At 45.5% G+C, this 20,969-nt stretch overlaps 1 protein-coding gene across 1 annotated transcript in view; it reads left to right on the top strand.

Annotated features, from left to right (window-relative positions):
• The first annotated feature begins 477 nt into the window (after positions 1-477).
• LOC306922249 (protein kinase C beta type-like) overlaps positions 478-20,969 on the top strand; it is a 183,505-nt gene continuing 163,013 nt past the window's right edge. The window contains 2 exon segments of the mRNA XM_079499683.1: positions 478-1,041; positions 2,637-2,668. Of these exon segments, the coding sequence (XP_079355809.1) occupies positions 698-1,041; positions 2,637-2,668 (376 nt within the window). The 5' untranslated portion in view covers positions 478-697.

Below are 20,969 nucleotides of genomic sequence, written 5' to 3'. Positions count from 1 at the left end.
TAAAACTTGGAGCTATTGCACACATGACTGTCCTCCAGCTGATGTCGTTCCACTGCGTCGACACATCGTCGTCATCGTCCCTGTTTGTTATGTACGTGAAATACTGTTTGTTTATTTATACAAATATGAATTTATGCAAATAATAATCAAATGTTGTATTCAGTCATGCCAATGTGTGTCATCGCCTAATCTTTGATTGACAGCTAATAGGGAAGCAGCTACTAGTGGTGCTCAGCTGGCAGGAGCACGCACGCACGCACGCACACACACACACACACACACACACACACACACACACACACACACACACACACACACACGGGTGGTGTGGGGACCTGCCCGGAAGTACCTGTCTGTCTGTCTCGCACGCGCACGCACGCACACACACACACACACACACACTGGGCGGAGAGAGAGAGAGAGAGAGAGAGAGAGGAGGAGACACCTGCGCTCCTCTCCGTCTCGACACCGTTTCGGTATAGTTTCGCCGTTCAGCCGGGCGGTGTGTGTGTGCGTGCGTGCGTGTGTGTCTGTCCGTGTCCGCGCGTCGCCCGCACACACCCACCCACCTCACACACCCACACACACATTCACACACACCCTTGCCTGCTTGGCTTGGCTGGCTGGCTTTGCTGCTGTTGCTGCTGCTGTATTTTTTTTTCTTCCTCCTCTCCTTCTTCCTCGTTTCTATATAAAGATGGCTGACGCGAGCAGCGGCGGCGGCGGCACGGGCACGTCCTCCTCGTCGTCCGGCGGCAGCCTGAGCGCCAGCACCGGCACCAGCACCTCCACCTCCACCACCACCTCCACCAGCACCTCCTCCTCCTCCGCCGGCAGCAGCAGCGCCGCCGCCGCCGCCGGGGGGGGAGTCGCCGCCGAGGAGAACGGCGGCCCTTCCCCCGGCCCGGAGGCCACCCTGCGGGGCTTCGCGCGGCAGGGCGCGCTGCGCCAGAAGAACATCCACGAGGTGAAGAACCACAAGTTCACCGCCAGGTTCTTCAAGCAGCCCACCTTCTGCTCGCACTGTACGGACTTTATATGGTAAATATTTATAATATTTATTATAATAATTGACCTTCTGCTCGCACTGTACGGACTTTATATGGTAAATATTTATTATAATAATTAACCTTCTGCTTGCACTGTACGGACTTTATATGGTAAATATTTATAATATTTATTATAATAATTAACCTTCTGCTCACACTGTACGGACTTTATATGGTAAAAATATTATTCATATTTATAATAATTAACCTTCTGTTCCCACTGTATGGACTTTATATGGTAGGCTAATATTAATATTTATTATAATAATTAACCTTCTGTTCCCACTGTACGGACTTTATATGGTACAAATATTATTAATATTTATTATAATAATTAACCTTCTGTTCGCACTGTACGGACTTTATATGGTAGGCTAATGTTAATATTTATTATAATAATTAACCTTCTGTAAGCACTGTACAGACTTTATATGTACAATTAATATTTATATGAATATAATAAACTTCTGTTAATACTGTATGGACTTTAGTGTGTGTGTGTGTGTGTGTGTGTGTGTGTGTGTGTGTGTGTGTGTGTGTGTGTGTGTGTGTGTGTGTGTGTGTGTGTGTGTGTGTGTGTGTGTGTGTGTGTGTGTGTGTGTGTGTGTGTGTGTGTCTGTGTGGCGCACTGCACATGCATGCGCGTGATGATATTGCTATTATGCCAAATGTCCTCACAAGTATTGTAGAATGTGACGCCCTGCACGGCCCAGCATGGCAAGACCATGTTGGTTTAGGTGTTAAAATGCCATTCATAAAACCAGCATCCTAAAACGTTGACGTCCTCACAAGTATAGCTAATACAAGTAATGTCAACGTGACAACAGTGTGTGTGTGTGTGTTTGACAGTCTGCGGGACACAGGTGATTCACTTGCTGCTGCTGATATTATCTGACTGTCCCTACGGACATGCACACACACGCACACACACAAACGCGCACACACACACTGTTGTTGTCACGTTGGTATTTTGCGCCATTCCTCCGCTTGCCACTGATTTCTCCTCAATGCGACAGCAGCAGCCCACATAATGACGTGTTAGTGTGACTGTGTGTGTGCGTGCGTGTGTGTGTGTGCGTGCGTGCGTGCATGTGTGTGTCGCCGCAGAGCGGTCGTTTTACCGCATGGACTGACATCTATGTTGGTAACTGGAGGAGGGCAGGTGGAGGACTGTGTGTGTGTGTCTGTGTGTCTGTGTGGTGTGTGTGTGTGTGTGTGTGAGGTTTTCTGAGGATGTGGAATTATTTCCCCTGTGAGTGAGAATTCTTTGAATCTAATTCATGTATTGTGTGAGCTACTTTTATGAATGTGTGTGTGTGTGTGTGTGGGTGTGTGTGTGTGTGTGTGTGTGCGTGTGCGTGTGCGCGTGCGTGTGTGTGGTGAGAGATACTTATCTGAATGGATGGTGAGAGATACTTATAGAGAGAGAGAGAGAGAGAACCACCTGAATGCGCGCGCAAGCGTGTCCGAGTGGACCCTCTGAATGTAGCGTGTGCGTGCGTGCGTGGGCGCGTGTGTTTGGGTGGGCGCGCATTCCACAGACTGCATATTCAGGTGTGCGTTTTTCTTCTTGTTTCTCCTTCTCAGGGGCTTTGGAAAGCAGGGCTTCCAGTGTCAAGGTAAGACGGATCCCATTGACAAAGTGTGTGTGTCTGTGTGCGTGCGTGTGCGTGTAATGTATAGTGCATGCATGTGGTCATGGTATCCCTTGGTGTTGTGTGTGTGTGTGTGTGTGTGTGTGTGTGTGGGAGTCTATATATAACCTCAGTGCAAACCCCAGAGTGTAGAGAGTAGGAGAGTAGCGACACGTCAAACATTGCTCCGATATGGCTGGAACTATCCCATTGAGATGGAATGAGCACTTCCGCATTCCATTGTTACAGCGGGAGTCAACACTATAGTGTCGCCACTCTTCTTACTAGATTACTCCGTGCAAACCCAGCTGGGACCTGCAGCGTACACTGTTACACACCTCAACATCTTTTTAGGCATCGTATATCTGCGCGTGTTTACATAACAAAACCAACAGGCCTAAAAAAACACATGTAGGCCCTACATGTGTTTTTTTACACATCATTTCCCCTCTATAGCTTTAGTTTTATGGCTATACATTTTTTGGAGTGAATACATAAGTATAATTATCTGTAGTGCATGCATGGGCAACTGGCGGCCCCCGGGGGCCACATGCAGCCCTCACCTTCACTTAATGTGGCCCTCAAGTTAATATTGGAATACTGATATATTATTGATTTCAGCTGTTACAATTTCAATCATGCAAACATGACCCGCTTTAATTACTAAATTAGTAGCTTAGTAGCTTAATGACTAGTATTAAAATGTTATTGTCTTTTTGTGTGTTCGTATTTAGTTCGTAAAGTTATATATATATATATATATATATATATATATATATATATATAACTATAACTAAATGCATTTGAAATTAAATAAAAAGGTTACATTTCAGGATTCCAATTCAAATATAGCAAAAATAGTCGATCTACAAGCTCAAAATGCGTCGCATCTGCAGATCGGCTATTTTCGCAACGACAGTAATATGCAATGTGGCCCTGTGGAGTGATTGTGGAAATATAGTGGCCCTCTCCATTGTCAAAGTTGCCCGTCCCTGCTGTATAGTGCAGGGTTCCCCAATAGGCGGCCAGCGGGCCATTTGCGGCCCACGGAGCGCCCCCTTGTGGCCCCTGGAAGATTTTTTTTTTTTTGTTGTATTGTCGGCGTGTGACATCTGATGTGATTGGTGGATAGGTTGTATTGTCAGCGTGTGACATGTGATGTGATCGGTGGATAGATTGTATTATCAGCATGTGACATGTGATGTGATTGGTGGATAGGTTGTATTGTCAGCGTGTGACATGTGATGTGATCGGTGGATAGGTTGTATTGTCAGCGTGTGACATGTGATGTGATTGGTGGATAGGTTGTATTGTCAGCGTGTGACATGTGATGTGATCGGTGGATAGGTTGTATTGTCAGCGTGTGACATGTGATGTGATCGTTGGATAGGTTGTATTGTCAGCGTGTGACATGTGATGTGATCGGTTGATAGGTTGTATTGTCAGCGTGTGACATGTGATGTGATCGGTGGATAGGTTGTATTGTCAGCGTGTGACATGTGATGTGATCGGTGGATAGGTTGTATTGTCAGCGTGTGACATGTGATGTGATCGGTGGATAGGTTGTATTGTCAGCGTGTGACATGTGATGTGATCGGTGGATAGGTTGTATTGTCAGCGTGTGACATGTGATGTGATCGGTGGATAGGTTGTATTGTCAGCGTGTGACATGTGATGTGATCGGTGGATAGGTTGTATTGTCAGCGTGTGACATGTGCTGTGATCGGTGGATAGGTTGTATTGTCAGCGTGTGACATGTGATGTGATCGGTGGATAGGTTGTATTGTCAGCGTGTGACATGTGATGTGATTGGTGGATAGGTTGTATTGTCAGTGTGTGACATGTGATGTGATTGGTGGATAGGTTGTATTGTCAGCGTGTGACATGTGATGTGATTGGTGGATAGGTTGTATTGTCAGTGTGTGACATGTGATGTGATTGGTGGATAGGTTGTATGTTGAAAAAAAAGTTATGCTGTGTTATTATTACTAGTCCTTAGTTCAAATATATCCATCCATCCATCTTCAACCGCTTATCCGTAGTCTGGTCGCGGGGGCAACGGCTCCACCAGAGAGCTCCAGACTTCCCTCTCCAGAGCAACATTAGTGACTTCCTCCTGGGGGGGGATCCCAAGACGTTCCAAGGCCAGTGAGTCGATGTGTTTCCTCCATCTGGTCCTTGGTCTGCCCCGGGGAGGTCTCCTCCCAGTGGGACGTGCCTCGAGGACCTCCCTATAGGGAGACGCCCGAGAGGCATCCTAACCAGATGGCCGAACCACCTAAGTGTGGGTACAGCAATGTAATAGATCCTATTATTGACGCATGCATTTTGAGGTGTAATCAGTCTGGTGTCAGAGGCCCTTGAGGGGTGCATACGTTGGTTAGACATACCAACAGTCCTACAGCCATTAGTCCGACAACACCGTCACTCCCGACACGTGTTGCAGGTTGAAAGTAACCTGTGCTGCCGGTCGAGATGCTCCGATAATCGGCCAGCGATCCATATCGGCCATATCGGCATTACCCTGTCTGTGATCGGCAATCTACTCTATCTGGAGAAACCATTTTTACCTTTTACACCATTTAAGTGGTATAAATGTCAATCAGATATATAGTATAACATCATTTTGCATTTTTGTGACAGGCCTAAACATTCTCCCCTTCCTCCCCACACACACAGGAACAGTTTTGACGTGGGTTTTGACATATAATCATTTTGGAAATTTGCAACATTTCACAAGATCAGTATCGGTATCAGATCTATCGGTATCGGCCGATCATGAGAAAAACCATCGGTGATCGGTATCGGTCCCAAAGAACCTGATCGGAGCATCCCTAGGTTTAAAATCACCCGTGGCTCCTGACATGTGCTACTCATCATGACTGTATAGGACTGTTGGTATGTATCAGCCTATAACCAAACACATGGACCCGCAAGTAGTGCAGGAAAGGTGCAATTCTGGGGAAAAGTGTGGTTTGCTCGATGGCACAGACGGCTTGGGAAATTTTAGCCCCCTCCCCCACTGATTTAGCTAGCCAATTACAATGTCAAGTCACCCCCTGTGATCATGTGTAAGTAATTAGGAGGGGTTTTATCCCCCAAAAAGCATGTTTTTGCAGTAAACGTTTACAAATTCCACATTTGCAGCACCCCCTATGGATGAAAATGGAATTGCGTTGGGCTCTCCGTTGATTAAACCACCCTCGACATGTGATTACAATCCCGGGTGGATTGGAAATTCCGTTTGTGATTTGTGTTATGTTTTTTGAAACGGGCCCCTCCCACTAACTTTGGAAGCCGATTACAGCTGAACGATACGGACTATGACAATTCTGCCTGTGGTGTTTCAATCGGATAGGTGCAGAGATCATGAGTACCGATTTGTGTGAGATTTGCACAAAAGCTGTAGGTGGAAGAGCAAAAAGTGTGTTTTGAAGAAAAGTCAAAATGGCGGAAAATCTATCCTGACGCAATAGGCGTGACCTATATGGGGAGATGCGTCATGACCCAAGGAATCCAGTGAAAGTGAAATTGTACAATGGGCTGTTCTAGCGCCACCATGAGGCCGACTGATGTAATCATTTATTACATTAATTGTAATAATTATTATGAACCTTCCCTCCAAGTGTTGTGACTGTAGCTCCGACGGTTTCTGAGAGACAAATACTTGATGTGAGAGACATTCAGACATTGCGTGAATTATAGTATGATGATGATGATATGATATGATATGATATGATATGATTTTTTGCTTTTCTGCCTTTATTGATAGTATCAAGTGAAGACAGACAGGAAAGAGAGAGAGGGAGAAGGGGAGAGACATAGCAGGAAAGGTCATCATGAACGGGACTCGAACACGCAACGCGCTGTCAGGCCAGAGCCTATATATATATGTGGCATGATGCGCCTGGACCGCTAGGCCAGCGGACGCCCCTGCTGTGTTCATTTTGACAGCACATTTTGATTTTGAGTTTACTAGTCGTCATAGTCTTATGAATAAAATTCCATTCAGTTTTTAGTCACCTGAAGTTTTAGTTTTAGTCTAGTTTTAGTCGACTAGTTATCGTGTGTTTACAACCCAGTCCCAACAGTCCCAATCATGTAAAAAAAAAAAAGTAAATAAATGCTTAAACATGTAGCTAGGTGTAATGTTTGAGTCCACAGAAGTGGACCTTTCAAGCCTGTTTTCTCAACTCGCTGTTTCTCTGCAAGACATTACTCTATAAGCCATATCTCCAAAACTGGTGGGTCAAACTGAACAACCAATATGTCAATTTGAAGCTATGACATATGACATGTAAAAACGAAAATTCAAAACAAATCCAATAGCAGCCCCTCAGTCAAATTTGGCCGCATTTGAGTTCTATACCTGCCTTCCTCCATCCGTACTCAAGCATATATCTATCTATGAATTGTGGGATCTCAGTAGGAACTAGAAAAAGTGCCCTTCTGGGCACAGGTCTCCACCAGGTGACCTGTGTGTGCGTGTGCGTGTGCGTGCACGTGTGCGTGCGTGCGTGCGTGCGCGCGTGCGTGCGTGTGCGCGTGCGCGCAATCCACGCAACTCGAGAACCGTTTGCCCCACCGAGTTCAAATTCGACACACGCGTTCCAGTTCCCGGCCTTGAGTCGGTCGGCCCCACAGTTGTCCAGAACCGCCATGTGGAGCTGGCCTGTTCTGACATCACAACGGTGTTCTGACGTCTGCATAGACTCCATATTTGGGCATGCCTAAAAAATAACTCCATATATGGGCATAAAAAAGGACACAGACGTAATAACTGAGTGGGGAATGCATTTCCAACTTGCATCGTTCCAAGTAGGCCACCGCTCTAGTGTTTGTAATGTAACAGAGTATCTGTTGTGTGAAGCAGTGTGCTAACAACGCAGTGTGTTTCACCAGTGGCCTATATGGAGTTGTGCATAACTAATATTAAATGTATAGGCTCTTTTAACCCATTCTGGGCGGGAACCCCTTTTGGTTGTATAAGCATTATGTTATACTTTAGCTGTTGAAAAATAGCAGACCTACATGCTCAAGCTACGAGCTTGTAGGTCTGCTATTTTTGAAAAAGCGTGAAAATGTGGCGCAAATCTTTGAATATATATTCTTTCAACATTTTTAACTCAAATCTTTGCTTCTGGGGAGGTCCCTGGAACAACATATTGTCAGATGGGGGTCGGCGGCCAATTACATATAATTTTCGGGGTCCTTGACGTGAAATATTGAGCACCACTGAGATAGAAACATGAGGTATTTCAGAAAACTGTCATGATTTAGAACATAGATACATAGATATAGAAAAAATCACACCCGTGTGAACTGAGTGGTGTAAGGTCTTAGACTGATCAGCTGTGGTCTGACGTAATGAAATCACACCCGTGTGAACTGGGTGACCATAGCAACCATTCTCATTTTTTGGTACGAACAGACAGACAGACAAACAGACAGACACGTAAACTAACAAAGCCAGTTGTAGGAGTGGTTTACAACTTTACACCACTCAAATAATAGATGCCTCATTGGCTGCTGCAGTTCGTTGGAGCCATGTGTGTTGACGGGAGGGGCGTGACTACTGGCCAATCACAGCGCATCTTTTCCGAGACTTATCGGACCAGAACATGCGCTCATGCACGCTCATGCTTCCGCGGGGCTTCGCAAAGGAATCTCAGGAATCTGTTGCCCTCCCTTGAGCACATACGCTCCACAGTCGGGTCTAAATGGTTAAACCCTCAACACTTGGAAAACTTGTACTTGGCCTGCTCTTTTTTTCTCCCCCCTCTACAGAAACGGCCAATGTTCCTCTCTGAATACGGATGCTAGCTGCTATAGCTAGTTTAAGTGATTCATGTAAAAAATAAAATAAAATCACACACAGGTTTGGTGGAAACCCCTGGCCTGTATTAAGTCTGAGGACCCTCTAGGGGTCGCTGGAACCCCTGGTCTTATCGGGAGCGGTAGCCCGCGGTACCCAACGCAAATGCTACGGGCGATATTTAACCCTTTTTCTAAAAAAAAAAAGTCTTCTAAATCAGTTTTCTGATTTAGAAGAATTATCTGTCTACATTTTAGATATGCTATTTTTCAATAGGTAAAGTAATGCTTCCCACTGAGCATTTTTGTAGTCTAATACAGGGGTTCTCAACCCATGGGTCGCGACCCCTCGGGGGGTCGCCAAACTATTTTGGGGGGTCCCCAAATTATTTTTTTATGCAACTGAATGGCTGGAAAATGGAAATGAAGAGTTTACATATAGTACACATAGTACATGCATACACCTTCCCTAATGATTATATCTGGTTTCAGTATTTATTTATGGTGTATTGTCTCTATTATTAAGGTTATTGTAGCAGTCAATTTATATTGTCGTGAGGGGCCTGCAGATTGCAGGCATGCCCAAGCCGAGAGCTGATCAGGCATCGGCAAAATTCTTTTCAGTGTCTGCGATCATTGGCAGTCGACCATATATGGAGAAGGCGATACTTCCTGTACCCGTGATCTGTATCCTGAAGCACTTGTTGTACTCTAATAGACGTCTAAATGGCTACAAAAATGGTTTAAAAACTGGGATAAAAAGCCTGGCTAATCAAGGTCTAAATGTAGACCGGCTTAGATTAGATGTTGAAACAACGTTGTTTCAACGTCTAATCTAAGCCTAGACTGCTAAAACACTTTCATTTTTAGACTATTTTCACCCCAGTCATTTAGATGTCTACAAGCCAAAAATTGCTCAGTGGGTTACAACACCAGAATGGGTTAAAGGCCTGCAGGAAGGCGGGAACATGGCGGTCAAGACAAAACCAGCAGGCCCCACAAAACCCTGCATCAACTGCGGTGGCTCAGGGGTAGAGTGGCTGGATGGTAACCGCAAGGTCGCCAGTTCGAACCCTGTGGGCTCCCCCAGAGTTAGTGTCGAAGTGTCCTTGAGCAAGACTCTGAACCCCCTAATTGGTCCTGATGTGCTGGTTGGTGCCTTGCATGGTTTCCGCCGCCAGCGGTGTATGAATGTGTGTGTGTGTGTGAATGGGTGAATGTAATGCACAATCTATGTAAAGCGCCTTGGATAAAGGCGCTATATAAATGCACCATTTTAGATACAGAGCGTATATATAGTATACGCAAGATATGAATATGTGTTGGAGAAAGTAACTTCCCCTACTGTGTTGGACATTGCATGTATTGTGGAGTCTCTCTCTCTCTCTCTCTCTCTCTGTGCGCGTCCTGTGCACACTGCAGCTCGTTGCAGTGTCCATGATTTGTAGATTTGTATTTATAGATTTGTATTATCGTGAGAACGATGGCTTCCATTTTCACATCGGACCTTTTCAGGAACAGAAAGCCACGCAGTTTCTATATTAGCTTGGGTTCCTCATCGATGGTGATGTCACTGGTGGCGGCCGGGTTTCTGAACTGCCCACAGCCCTGCTATCTTTATGCTATTTTATCATGTGTATTATTAGTGAGGACCAATTATATGAAGGTAGGTTGAATAGTGGTGAAGTGGTCCTTTAACACATTTAGACCCGAGGACGATTCCTTCTAAATCCTGACAGTTTTCTGAAAAACCTCATGTTTCTAATGTCTCAACCTTTTTCATGTCAAGGACCCCCAGAATTATCTTTATTTGGCTGCAGACCCCCATCTAAAAATATGTTGTTCCAGGGACCCCCCCCCCAGAAGCAAAGATTTGAGTTAAAAACGTTCACTCTGAAAGAATATATATTCAAAGATTTGCACCACATTTTCAGGATTAAACAAAAAAAATAGCAGACCTACAAGCTCGTAGCGTGGCACTCTGTGCCGCGCTATGAGCTTGTAGATCTGCTATTTTTCAATGGCTAAAGTGTAACATAATGCTCAAAACGCCAAAAGTACAGAGTACAGTAGTACAGTACTTAAGTAAATGTACTGAGGTACTTTCTAGCACTGATTGTTGTTTCATAATCAAGGTCAAAGGTCAAGTTTATTTTGTATGTCCCCAACTGGGACAGTGTTTGACCCCGCTTTATGGTTTCCTGTCACGTGTGTGTGTGTGTGTGTGTGTGTGTGTGTGTGTGTGTGTGTGTGTGTGTGTGTGTGTGTGTGTGTGTGTGTGTGTGTGTGTGTGTGTGTGTGTGTGTGTGTGTGTGTGTGTGTGTGTGTGTGCACAAATTAATGCGACTCACCTGAGTCACCTCTCACACACACACAGTGTATAGTAGAAAAACTAATATTTACACACACACACACACACACACAGCGAATTCCATTCAAAGGAAACACCCATGGCATTGTAAAACATACGTTTACATTGCCAAAGCAAAGTGTCAAAATATTAAAAATGTCACATTGCGTTGTTATATATATATACAGGGTATAAAGCAACAAATAGAACCAAGCTTTTGCAGTCACTTTGGGACAAATACCAGACGTACCAATTTGTTTTATCAAAAATATTTAAATAGTGTACAAAACAAATCACACCCGTGTGAAGTGAGGGGCGCTCCTATCATCGTACATCATCACCAACTTCTCACTGGCAGTTGAGAGTTGAAAGACTCCTACGACATATCGATGTTTGTGTGTTTACACTATATGACGTAAAATTGTCCATTTCATTGCAAATGGGAATTTAATGTTCAGTATGTGTCTCTGGTTAGAAAGTGTAGCTCTGTTTCCGCCACATTCCGCCGTCTGTCTGCCCTTGTAGAGCGGGGTCTGTCTGTGATGGCCTTTCTCTATTGCAAGGCTGCGTTCACTGAGTCTGTACCTAGTCAATGCTTTCCTAAGCTTTGGGCCGTTTACCGTGCTCAGGTATTCAGCCAATGTATTCTATTTTTAGTGCTAGATAGCATTCCATTTTGCTTTGGTTTTTGGGTAGTCTCTTTTCAGTATGCCAGGCAGCTTTTATTTTTGTTTTCTCCTAATCTGTTCTAATGGGTTTTCTGTCTGGTGGTTGTGCATATATATTTGTGCATCCCCGTAGGTTTTTTTTCTCTGTGGTTGAGGACCTTTTGTTATGGAGCGTGTCTGGCTTGGCTTAGGGTTTACTCTGTGGTTTGAGGGTTATGGCCCGCATTTATCAATGGAGTGTACATTCTGCCTCAAATTCGAGGCGAGCGTGGGTTTTCGGCGAGCGGTCACATCGGCACGGCATTTATCATGTGATCGTAAACGGCTGACGCACGCACGCACGCACGCACGCACGCACGAACGCACGCACGCACACCTACTTTCAAGTGTGCATTTTTTCACACTGGAGCGAAACCGCAGTGTTTGCCAGTATGACTATTCTGTGTGGGTGTGGGTACGACCTTCGTCAAGTAGTGTGCAGGCTACATTAGTCACACATCACAGTTACGTCGTCATGAATGGAATCAGTTTGTAGGATATTTATTTATTTATTTATTTTTTATACTTTTTATCCCACGATTTTGTAACCCATTTTTCACCCCTGTGTCAATTATCTAATGTGATCCTGGGCTCTACACACCCTCCGCCAACCTAGTCCCCATATATGGGGGACATGGGGAGAGCAACGGACTTGAACTCATGCTTCCTTCATGCCTGAGTGTCCAAGTTGCTCCTTTTACACCTGCCAGGGGGGAGTTTCCCTGGATGGACGTAACGCGTGGAAGGAACACGTTATTCCAACCAGTTCCTTTCCCCTCCATCAGGCGCCCCGGCTGGCCAGGGGGAGGCAGTTTAGAGACCAGGATTACTGCATGTTTTTTGTGAGGGTACCTACCCTAGGGGACACGCCGCCAGCACCCACAGCGTCCCCAGCGGGAATCGAACCCAGGACCTTCTAGCTGTGAGGCGACAGCACTACCAACTGTGCCACCGTGCCCCCTCATATATTTATTTAAACCCATTCTTAAGAAGTTGCGCAGTGCACTGCGCGTTAAAGCGACCCCCCCCCCCTCCCCCTGAGGTCGGACTGCTGTGACTGTGAGTGGCGCCACGTTAATGACAGACAGCTGGCAACAGTGACAAGGCAGGCAGGAATTCATAATCAACGTTTATGGCAGTGGTCACTGATTCATGAATGAATGAATTAATGAATGAATGCATGTAAACACATGGATGAGGATGATGAAGGCTGGTGTGTGCTGGATGGTCATGAGTGAAGATATCACGTGCGCTGCACAGGTTTGGATCGTGTGGTTTCTATCCTCGACGCAGACCGTTGTACATGACACCAGGCGTACAGTATATAGCAGTGGTTCCCAAAGTGGGGTCCTTGAGGGGGGGGGGGGTAGGAGTGATAGTTTGGAACCAAAATACCAAATGGACCCTTATGGGTCTGTATCTCTGAGAGTGTACAAATGTTATTTTTTGTTAAATTAACATTGATTTTACAATATAATTTGGGGTCTCAGAGATAGAAATGTCATTAAAGGACCTATAACATAAAATTAAACTTTTTCAATTTATTTTGTGTTTTTGGGGCTCCCATATGTGTTTTCTATCCCCACATATAACCAATTTTGAACAATCAGGCTTTCATATCATATGGGTGTTTTAATGGAAATTGCTCTCAGGAACAGCTCAACTGATTTTGGCCTCATCGTGATGTCATCAATGTCACCCTACTTTGTATAATTGTCTCCACATGACAAGGCATGGGGAGAGAGTATGTTTTGCACTCCGTCCGTCCGTCCGTGTGTCCGTCCGTCCGTCCGTCCGTCTGTGACCAGCTAATCTCCGGCACCGTTAACCCGGTCGATGCCAAATTTTGCACACACACTCCCTGGATGCCAACGATGAACCTCTGCCCCAAAATTTCCAGAACGGCCTGTTATAGCGCCACCAGGAGGCCGCTTTGTGCAAAACAAGTTTTTGGACAGTACACCTACAGATTTTGTCCAAACATCACGCAAATTGGTACACAGTCTCTCTAGAGCAAGGGTTTTCAACTGATTATGAACCAGGGACCACCACCCTGACTGAGAATCAACCTGGGGACCACCACTCTGACTGAGAATCAACCTGGGGACCACTACCCTGACTGAGAATTAACCTGGGGACCATTGTTGTGTTGGGAGGGGGTTTATGGGCATGGTGTGGGGGAAAGAAATTAACCTTCCATATTAAACTCATGTTGCTGTTCATTGTAACTTACTCTATGAGTAAGCAGACACTTGCGATTGATTATGGGCACATTTCCATATAATGGTGACTCAACCAGGCAAACCGGTACGGTTTCCCTTGAGATTCTAACTCACCTTTCTGTGGAAGTTCTTGACATCCGACTTCCCAGTAACTGACAACATCGACGCGTCATCGTTTGTCACCAGATCATTTACTGCATTGTTTCTTAACTTGTGGTCAATGCAATAAATCTTCACTTTCCTACATTACTAAATGCATGGTCAGGGACCACATGCAACACCTTCACGGACCACCAGTGGTCCACGGACCACCTGTTGAAAACCCATGCTCTAGCGCCATTCAACGAAACGGGTCTTTCAGATTTCTCGGACTCCATCCTGATTGGCTAAGATTGGCTTCCAAAGTTCGCAGGAGTGCTCAGTTTCAAACAAAATGCTGCAAATCATGAATACATTGTGTGATTTCCGTGAAATTGTGCACGCACATTCCCACTAGGCCGAGGAAGAAATGCCACATGAACATTTTCAACTCAGCCTCATGGTGGCGCTATAACTGGCTGAAAAGTGTTTTACCTCTAACTGCACGGCTCTGTGGATAACTTTGTATGCCAACTCCCTAGAGGCCAAGGAAAAACCTTTTCCTGGAATTTTTCACATCTGCTCTTTATAGCGCCACCAGGAGGCCGACATATGTAAAACACATTTTCTAATATTACTCCTTCAGATTTTATCCAAATTTCACGCAAATCGGTACACATGCTCTCCATAGTCATGTGATCAAGACAGGTCTGTTTGATTTCTCATAATCCACCCTCATTGGCTACGATTGGCTTCTAAACTTTTCAGGAGTAGCCCGCTTTCTACCTGTTTTGTACAAATCGCCACAACTACTCAACGCAGCGTCCGATTGTGTTGAAACTGTGCATGCATATTCCCACTAGGCTTTGGAAGAAATGCCACTTGACCGTTTTCAAATCAGCCTCATGGTGGCGCTACAACAGGCCAAGCCGCGACACACACACACACACACACACACACACACACACACACACACACACACACACACACACACACACACACACACACAGGTCACCTGGTGGAGACCTGTGCCCAGAAGGGCACTTTTTCTAGTTCCTCCTCTTCTTCAGTCTTCAGTTCCAAATTTGCATTTCCACTTTGTTTACAATGTCCACCATTGTTGATTTTCCAAGCTGGCATGGAATGGAAACAATCCTGGTTTTATCTTGCATCAGTATTATAATGACTCAAATATTAAATAATCTGCATATCAGCACCCCCACCACCTCAGGACATTGTGGTACTGCAGCTAAAACTGCTTGCAAAGTCCAGAAAGAAATTACAAGGCCTGGTTATATCAGAGTGGTGATTGAGACTCAAACCATTAGACATAGTCTAGACAATATGATATTAAAAGCATTTTTAAAATGCATGTTATTTGCGCTTTAAATGGGTGGTCCGTAGCCCAATTCTTGATATTAAACAGGTTGAGAATCACTGCTAGAGCCGTAACAATCTTCTCTTATGGGGGTCCCTGGCGTATCTCTTCAAATGGGGGTCCGCTGGGCTAATTAGTGTCATTTTGGGGTTCATTGTTGTCATGAACAAGTTTGGGGAACGGCACTGGTACATAATGTAGGTTTGGAGACCTCAGCACTGTCCATGACGAGATTTAACCCATTTTGGTCGGGAACCCCTTTTGGTGTTTTAAACATTGTTATAATTTAGCTATTGGAAAATAGCAGATCTACAAGCTCGTAGCTTGTAGGTCTGCTATTTTTGAAAAATCGTAAAAATGTGGCGCAAATATTTGAATATATATTCTTTCAAAGTGAATGTTTTTAACTCGGGTCTAAACGGGTTAAACAGCGGCGCCGCCCGCCCGCCGGTCCCGAGTCCCGGAAACGCTCTCGCAGAAGAAGCGCTCAGCCTACTGTAGGTCTGATGATCTGCACGGAACCCCTTTTGGTGTTAGCATTATATTATGCTTTAGCTATTGAAAAATAGCAGATCTACAAGCTCATAGCGCGCCACCAAGTGGCGCGCTACGAGCTTGTAGGTCTGCTATTTTTGAAAAATCGAAGAACGACTGACATAGAAACATAGCTTTTTCAGAAAACTGTCAGGATGTAGAAGACATTTTTAGAAACTGATCTCAGGTCAAAATGGGTTTTAATTAAAGCACTTATTTAATTAGGTGAACGATTAAGCACATAAGCTTAGCCTGTAATTATCATTGCAAATAGGCAGGATATACATGCATGTCATTTTGTCACTTGGAAATAAAATAGGCTGTGCGTGTCCAAAATCAAAATGTGATTTTTTTTTTTATCACGGGATTATTTCTAGGCTGCTGTCCCGTGGTCAAAATCATCTCGGAGACTGCAGCGCTCGCCCGCTCGCATGTTTGAACAGAGCCTGTAAAGCACTGTTTGATTAAGCATCTAACCTAACAAGTTTTTTTTAATTGTTTGTACAGTTGGAAGTCACCGATACCAATTTCACATCACACATGTATGCCTTTACAAAATATTGTTAATCCACATGTATTATTTATTCGTTTTACAGCTATTAGGAGTGAATACATAACTTCAGATGCCTGTCAGCTGGTCGGTCAATGCTGCTCTGCTCGTCAGACAAACAGGTGCAGGCGACAAAGTCAACGACGGTGATTACGTCGTAACGCCCATTTGTGGGTGTAAATGGCATAGATAAACGAGGGCCTGTATGATTACATAAGGAGGACCCTTGTGTAAACAAGGCGTTACTAGTGCTTTTCCTGCTTTTATCCCCTTAGCAGAGTTTACTTTGTATTGACCTGTATACCTTCCTGGAACTGTTACTGTACCCATTCTGCAAACACACACATTCCAGTTCAATAAGTCAATCCACCGATGTTACGGAGCCGTGTTTGGGTTCGGTTAGGGTTTTTTCTCAGAGGAAAACATTCTTGGACGAGAGACATTCTTACAAGCTCACAACAACAACATGTCTGGACTTGTGAACTCGTACGACGGCTATCTAGAGTACACACCCTCAGGGCTTATGAGCTTTAGGAGTCCTTTGAGCGCTAGTGGAAAAGCACGTTATATTATATGTAGCTGACGATAAAGATGATTTATTGTGATGAATGGGAGGGGTTGGTGTGGTTAGTGGCTGTCGGCCACCGGCCTACTTGAGAACGATGCACCTTGGGAACCTAACCCTGGTAATCGATGACCAGCCTGTTGAAAGGGTCGACAGTTTTAAAAATTCCTTGGCAGTTGGCACCACTATATGCTGCTCCCTGAAATGGGAAGTTAACACTAGTAACATCTTGAGTAAAGCCCACCAGAGGCTTCACTTCCTAGTACGCCTCTTAAAGAAGTTCGGTGTGGCCTGGGCCATGGCTCAGTGGTCCAGGCACCTTGGCTGGTAATCCAGTCTGGCAGTGTGCCGCGGGTTCGACTCCCGATCCTGACGGCCTTTACTGCATGTCTTCCCCCCATCTGTCGCCCCATTTCCTGTCAGCCTACTGTCTGTCCCTCCATAAAATATATAAAATAAAGGTGAAAGCCACAAAAAAAAAAAAAAAAAAAAAAGAAGTTCGGTGTGACTGGGGAGGCGTTGGTTCACTTCTACAGAGCCACTGTGGAGAGTGTCCTCGTCTTCTCAGTCTCGGTGTGGTATGGAAACACCACCGTCTTAGAGAGGAAACAGCTGGAAAGGGTGCACAGCGTCAAAAATCATTGGCCTCGACCTCCCATCCGTCTCCTCTATCTACACCAGGGGTGTCAAACTGGCGGCCCGCGGAGCCGCCCAATGCGGCCCACTGGCCATTTATTTAAAAAAAAAAGAAATCTTTTTTTTTAATAAAAAAAAACATGTCAAAAAAATGAATGTAAAACGTGGGCACTCTGGGTTTTTTTTTTAAAAGTGGTGTGTGTGGGCATTTTCGAGTGGTTTATTGGGTCTTTTTTCCACATCTCATACCAAACGTCTTGTAGCCTACAACTGTAATACAAATAAAGTCAATTTATGTCAATAAACAGTCTAGAAAACAAAGCCAAGTATCAAGTAGTGTAAGTCAACCCATATGAGCTGCAACTGGCCGCGGCCCTCATCAAGTCACCTTTCGCGCAATGTGGCCGTATGAGCGTTGTATGGTGTAGATTCTACACCATACGCTCTAAGCGCAGGATGCAGAAGGTGATTTCCGACCCCTCCCACCCTGCCTGCTCTCTTTTCTCTTTTCCCTGCCCTCAGGTAAGAGACTGCGGTCTCTAAAGTGCAATACCTCCCGCTTTAAGAACAGCACTTATCCCGAGGCTGTTCGCCTCCTGAATGCTGACCCTCTTTTCACTCGCACTTTACAGCGTGAAGCTGCTTTGTAACTGCGATGAATTGTAACGTTTTGCATTCTTCTTATTTATTGGTCCCCCTCGTATGATGTTTGTACTTTTGTATCTTGTTCTACTGTCTGAATATGTGATGTGATTATGTGTCTTTTGGTATGTCTGTTTTTAGTGCACTGAAACAAATTCCAATCAACCCTGTTGACATGGCAATAAAGTCTTGAATCTTGAATCTTAATAGTACCCGTTGTCAACTTGTCCCACATGGAGATCTCTGTATAGGTGCTGCCACACGGTCAAAAGAGCTGCGCACGTTCTCGGCTGCGCGTAGCTTAAAGCTTGAGTTTTTAGACAGCTGGTGGATGGAAATTAAGCTCCACCTCCGCCGAATACTTGCGCGACGGCCAGATTCCCGGAAACGCTCTCCTCCGCTCAAGTCTTCCGCGGAGGTGGAGCTTAATTTCCATCCACCAGCTGTCTAAAAACTCAAGCTTTAAGCTGCGCGCAGCTTAAGAAGTGCGCAGCTTAAGAAAGTTTTGCGCTATGGTGTGGAGACGGTGTCTCTGCCTGTGTGTGAAGAGGGCTGATTGACTGACTGTGAAAAGTGGACTGGTTATAAGTAGGCTAATGAATTGTCAGGTGTGGGGTTGCCATGGCAATCAATTGGCTGAGGCAGAGGCTGGAAATTGCACAGGTCAGGTGAGGGGATTTAGGCTGATTAGGCCCACTGGCAGAGCCTGAGCAGAGCCTTTTGGGGTGGTTCTGGAGAACCGTGGGTCCGACCGACGTGAGTCCGGGCACTGCACTCCCTGCTGGGGTGTGGAACGTGTGTGTCGAATATGAAGTCGGTGGGGCTGTACGTGCCCGTCTCGGTCGGCCACCGACCTACTTGGGAACGACGCAACTTGGGAACCTAATGATATACATTGCCATAGCACCCGTTTTAACTGTCAGCCGGTGTCCCACATGGAGATCTGTGTATGTGCCTGTGTGTGAAGACTGCAGTGCAAACTGAAAAGTGTACTTGGCAATCAATTGGGCCCACTGGCAGAGGCTGATTGGTTGAGCCTCAATTGGCTGAGGCAGAGGCTGGAAATTGCACTGGTGAAAGGAGTTGGCCTCATTAGGCCCACTGGCAGAGCCTGGCCCAGGTGAAAGGAGTTGGCCTCATTAGGCCCACTGGCAGAGCCTTTTGCGGTGGTTCTGGAGAACCGTGGGTCCGACCGACTCGATACCTGGCACTGCACTCCCTGCGGGGGTGTGGAACGCGTGCGTCGAAGGTGAAGTCGGTGGGTCGACCGGTTCTCGAGTTACGTGCATTACAACCGTACACACACACACACATGCACACACACACACGTACGCACACTGAGACGTGGCGCATTTCTAGTAGGATATCTGAGAAGAATCACTCCTTCAGTGTTGTCGCTGCACTTTACTGATCATCTCTACTGGTATATTGTTAATGTTGCTATGGATACCGCATCCTAAGTATCTTTTATAGGCCTATTTGTCAATATTGTGAAACGGTTACATCTTCTAGAGCCAGATGACCTGTTCTTTAATTGGGCGAAAAAAGATTGGGGGTGGTTCATTGTATCATGAACGGCTCGAGCCGCCCAACAGTATGGGACATTTTTTACATTCAAGTTTTTTTAACCTGGGCATTTCCCAGAGTATAATGTGTCAGTGTTCCTTGTAATGACTGTACCTTGCTTGTCTGGTTACATTTGGTAATGTGACATATAAGGCTTAAAAAAAAGACCATTGAAATTAAATATTGATGATGAATAGTTAAATGGAATAGGTTTAAATGAGATGCATATCTATGCGACTTTGTTGTAGTCCGACGGTACATTATGTTAGGAGATGTATAGTTGGCCCTTAATATTTTCTAATATGCCCCCCTCTGAAAAAGGTTTTGACACACCTGTCCTAGATAATGAACTGCCTGTCTGTCTGTCTGTCTGTCTGTCTGTCTGTCTGTCTGTCTGTCTGTCTGTCTGTCTGTCTGTCTGTCTGTCTGTCTGTCTGTCTGTCTGTCTGTCTGTCTGTCTGTCTGTCTGTCTGTCTGTCAGTAGTGTTAGAGTGAGGTCTACAGCCAACACCAACTCGGGATTCCTGGATCGTTGCCCTCCACAATTTCCTATCTATAACATCAGGTTCTTGAGCTCTGCAGTGTTGGCAGCCAAGCTGTCGCGCCGCAGCACGTCTACATAGGTGGTGTACGCTTATTTCCCCTCCTGGCTTTGCCCTGGGTTGGCTCCCCATAGAGTCAATTTACATGCCTCTAGTTCTGGCCGCCTGACGCAGTGCCCTGCCAGCCTCGTCCTTCTCTCTCTGACTTTGTCCGTGACCCGTGGTAGGTCCCCATAGAGGTCCACATTTCTGATGCGGTCCGTCCATGTGACACCTAGTGCCATTCGTAGCATTCTTGTGTAGACTGGACGTTTGCGCTACTCGGACGTTTGCGCTACTCTATGCCGACTTGAAGTGGACTCGGTCCCAGACTATTTTTTTTTTCTCCCTGGAAATGAAAACGTCTGGGTTTCCGAGGCTACATGATACAGTGAACAATGTTTTCTTCACAAATTGCCAGTGAGAATTATATACCGCAGACTGTAGAGCAGAGGGCGAAGAGGTTTTTTAATGCTTAAAGAGCACTCACACACGCACGGTCGCACGCCCGGACGCACGCACGCACGGACGCGCACATGCACACTCTTTTCAGGGACAGGTATGCTCTTGAAAGAATGCTATAATCTATTTCAGACTTGTTGACACGTGTTGTTTGGGTGTGTACGTGTACTGTGTGTGTGTGTGTGTGTGTGTGTGTGTGTA

This window comes from Electrona antarctica (genome assembly GCF_951216825.1).
Source record: "Electrona antarctica genome assembly, chromosome: 4".
In the NCBI taxonomy this organism is placed as follows: Eukaryota; Metazoa; Chordata; class Actinopteri; order Myctophiformes; family Myctophidae; genus Electrona; species Electrona antarctica.
Note: the sequence above shows the minus strand (reverse complement) of the source record. Positions and strands in the feature narration are given on the sequence as shown.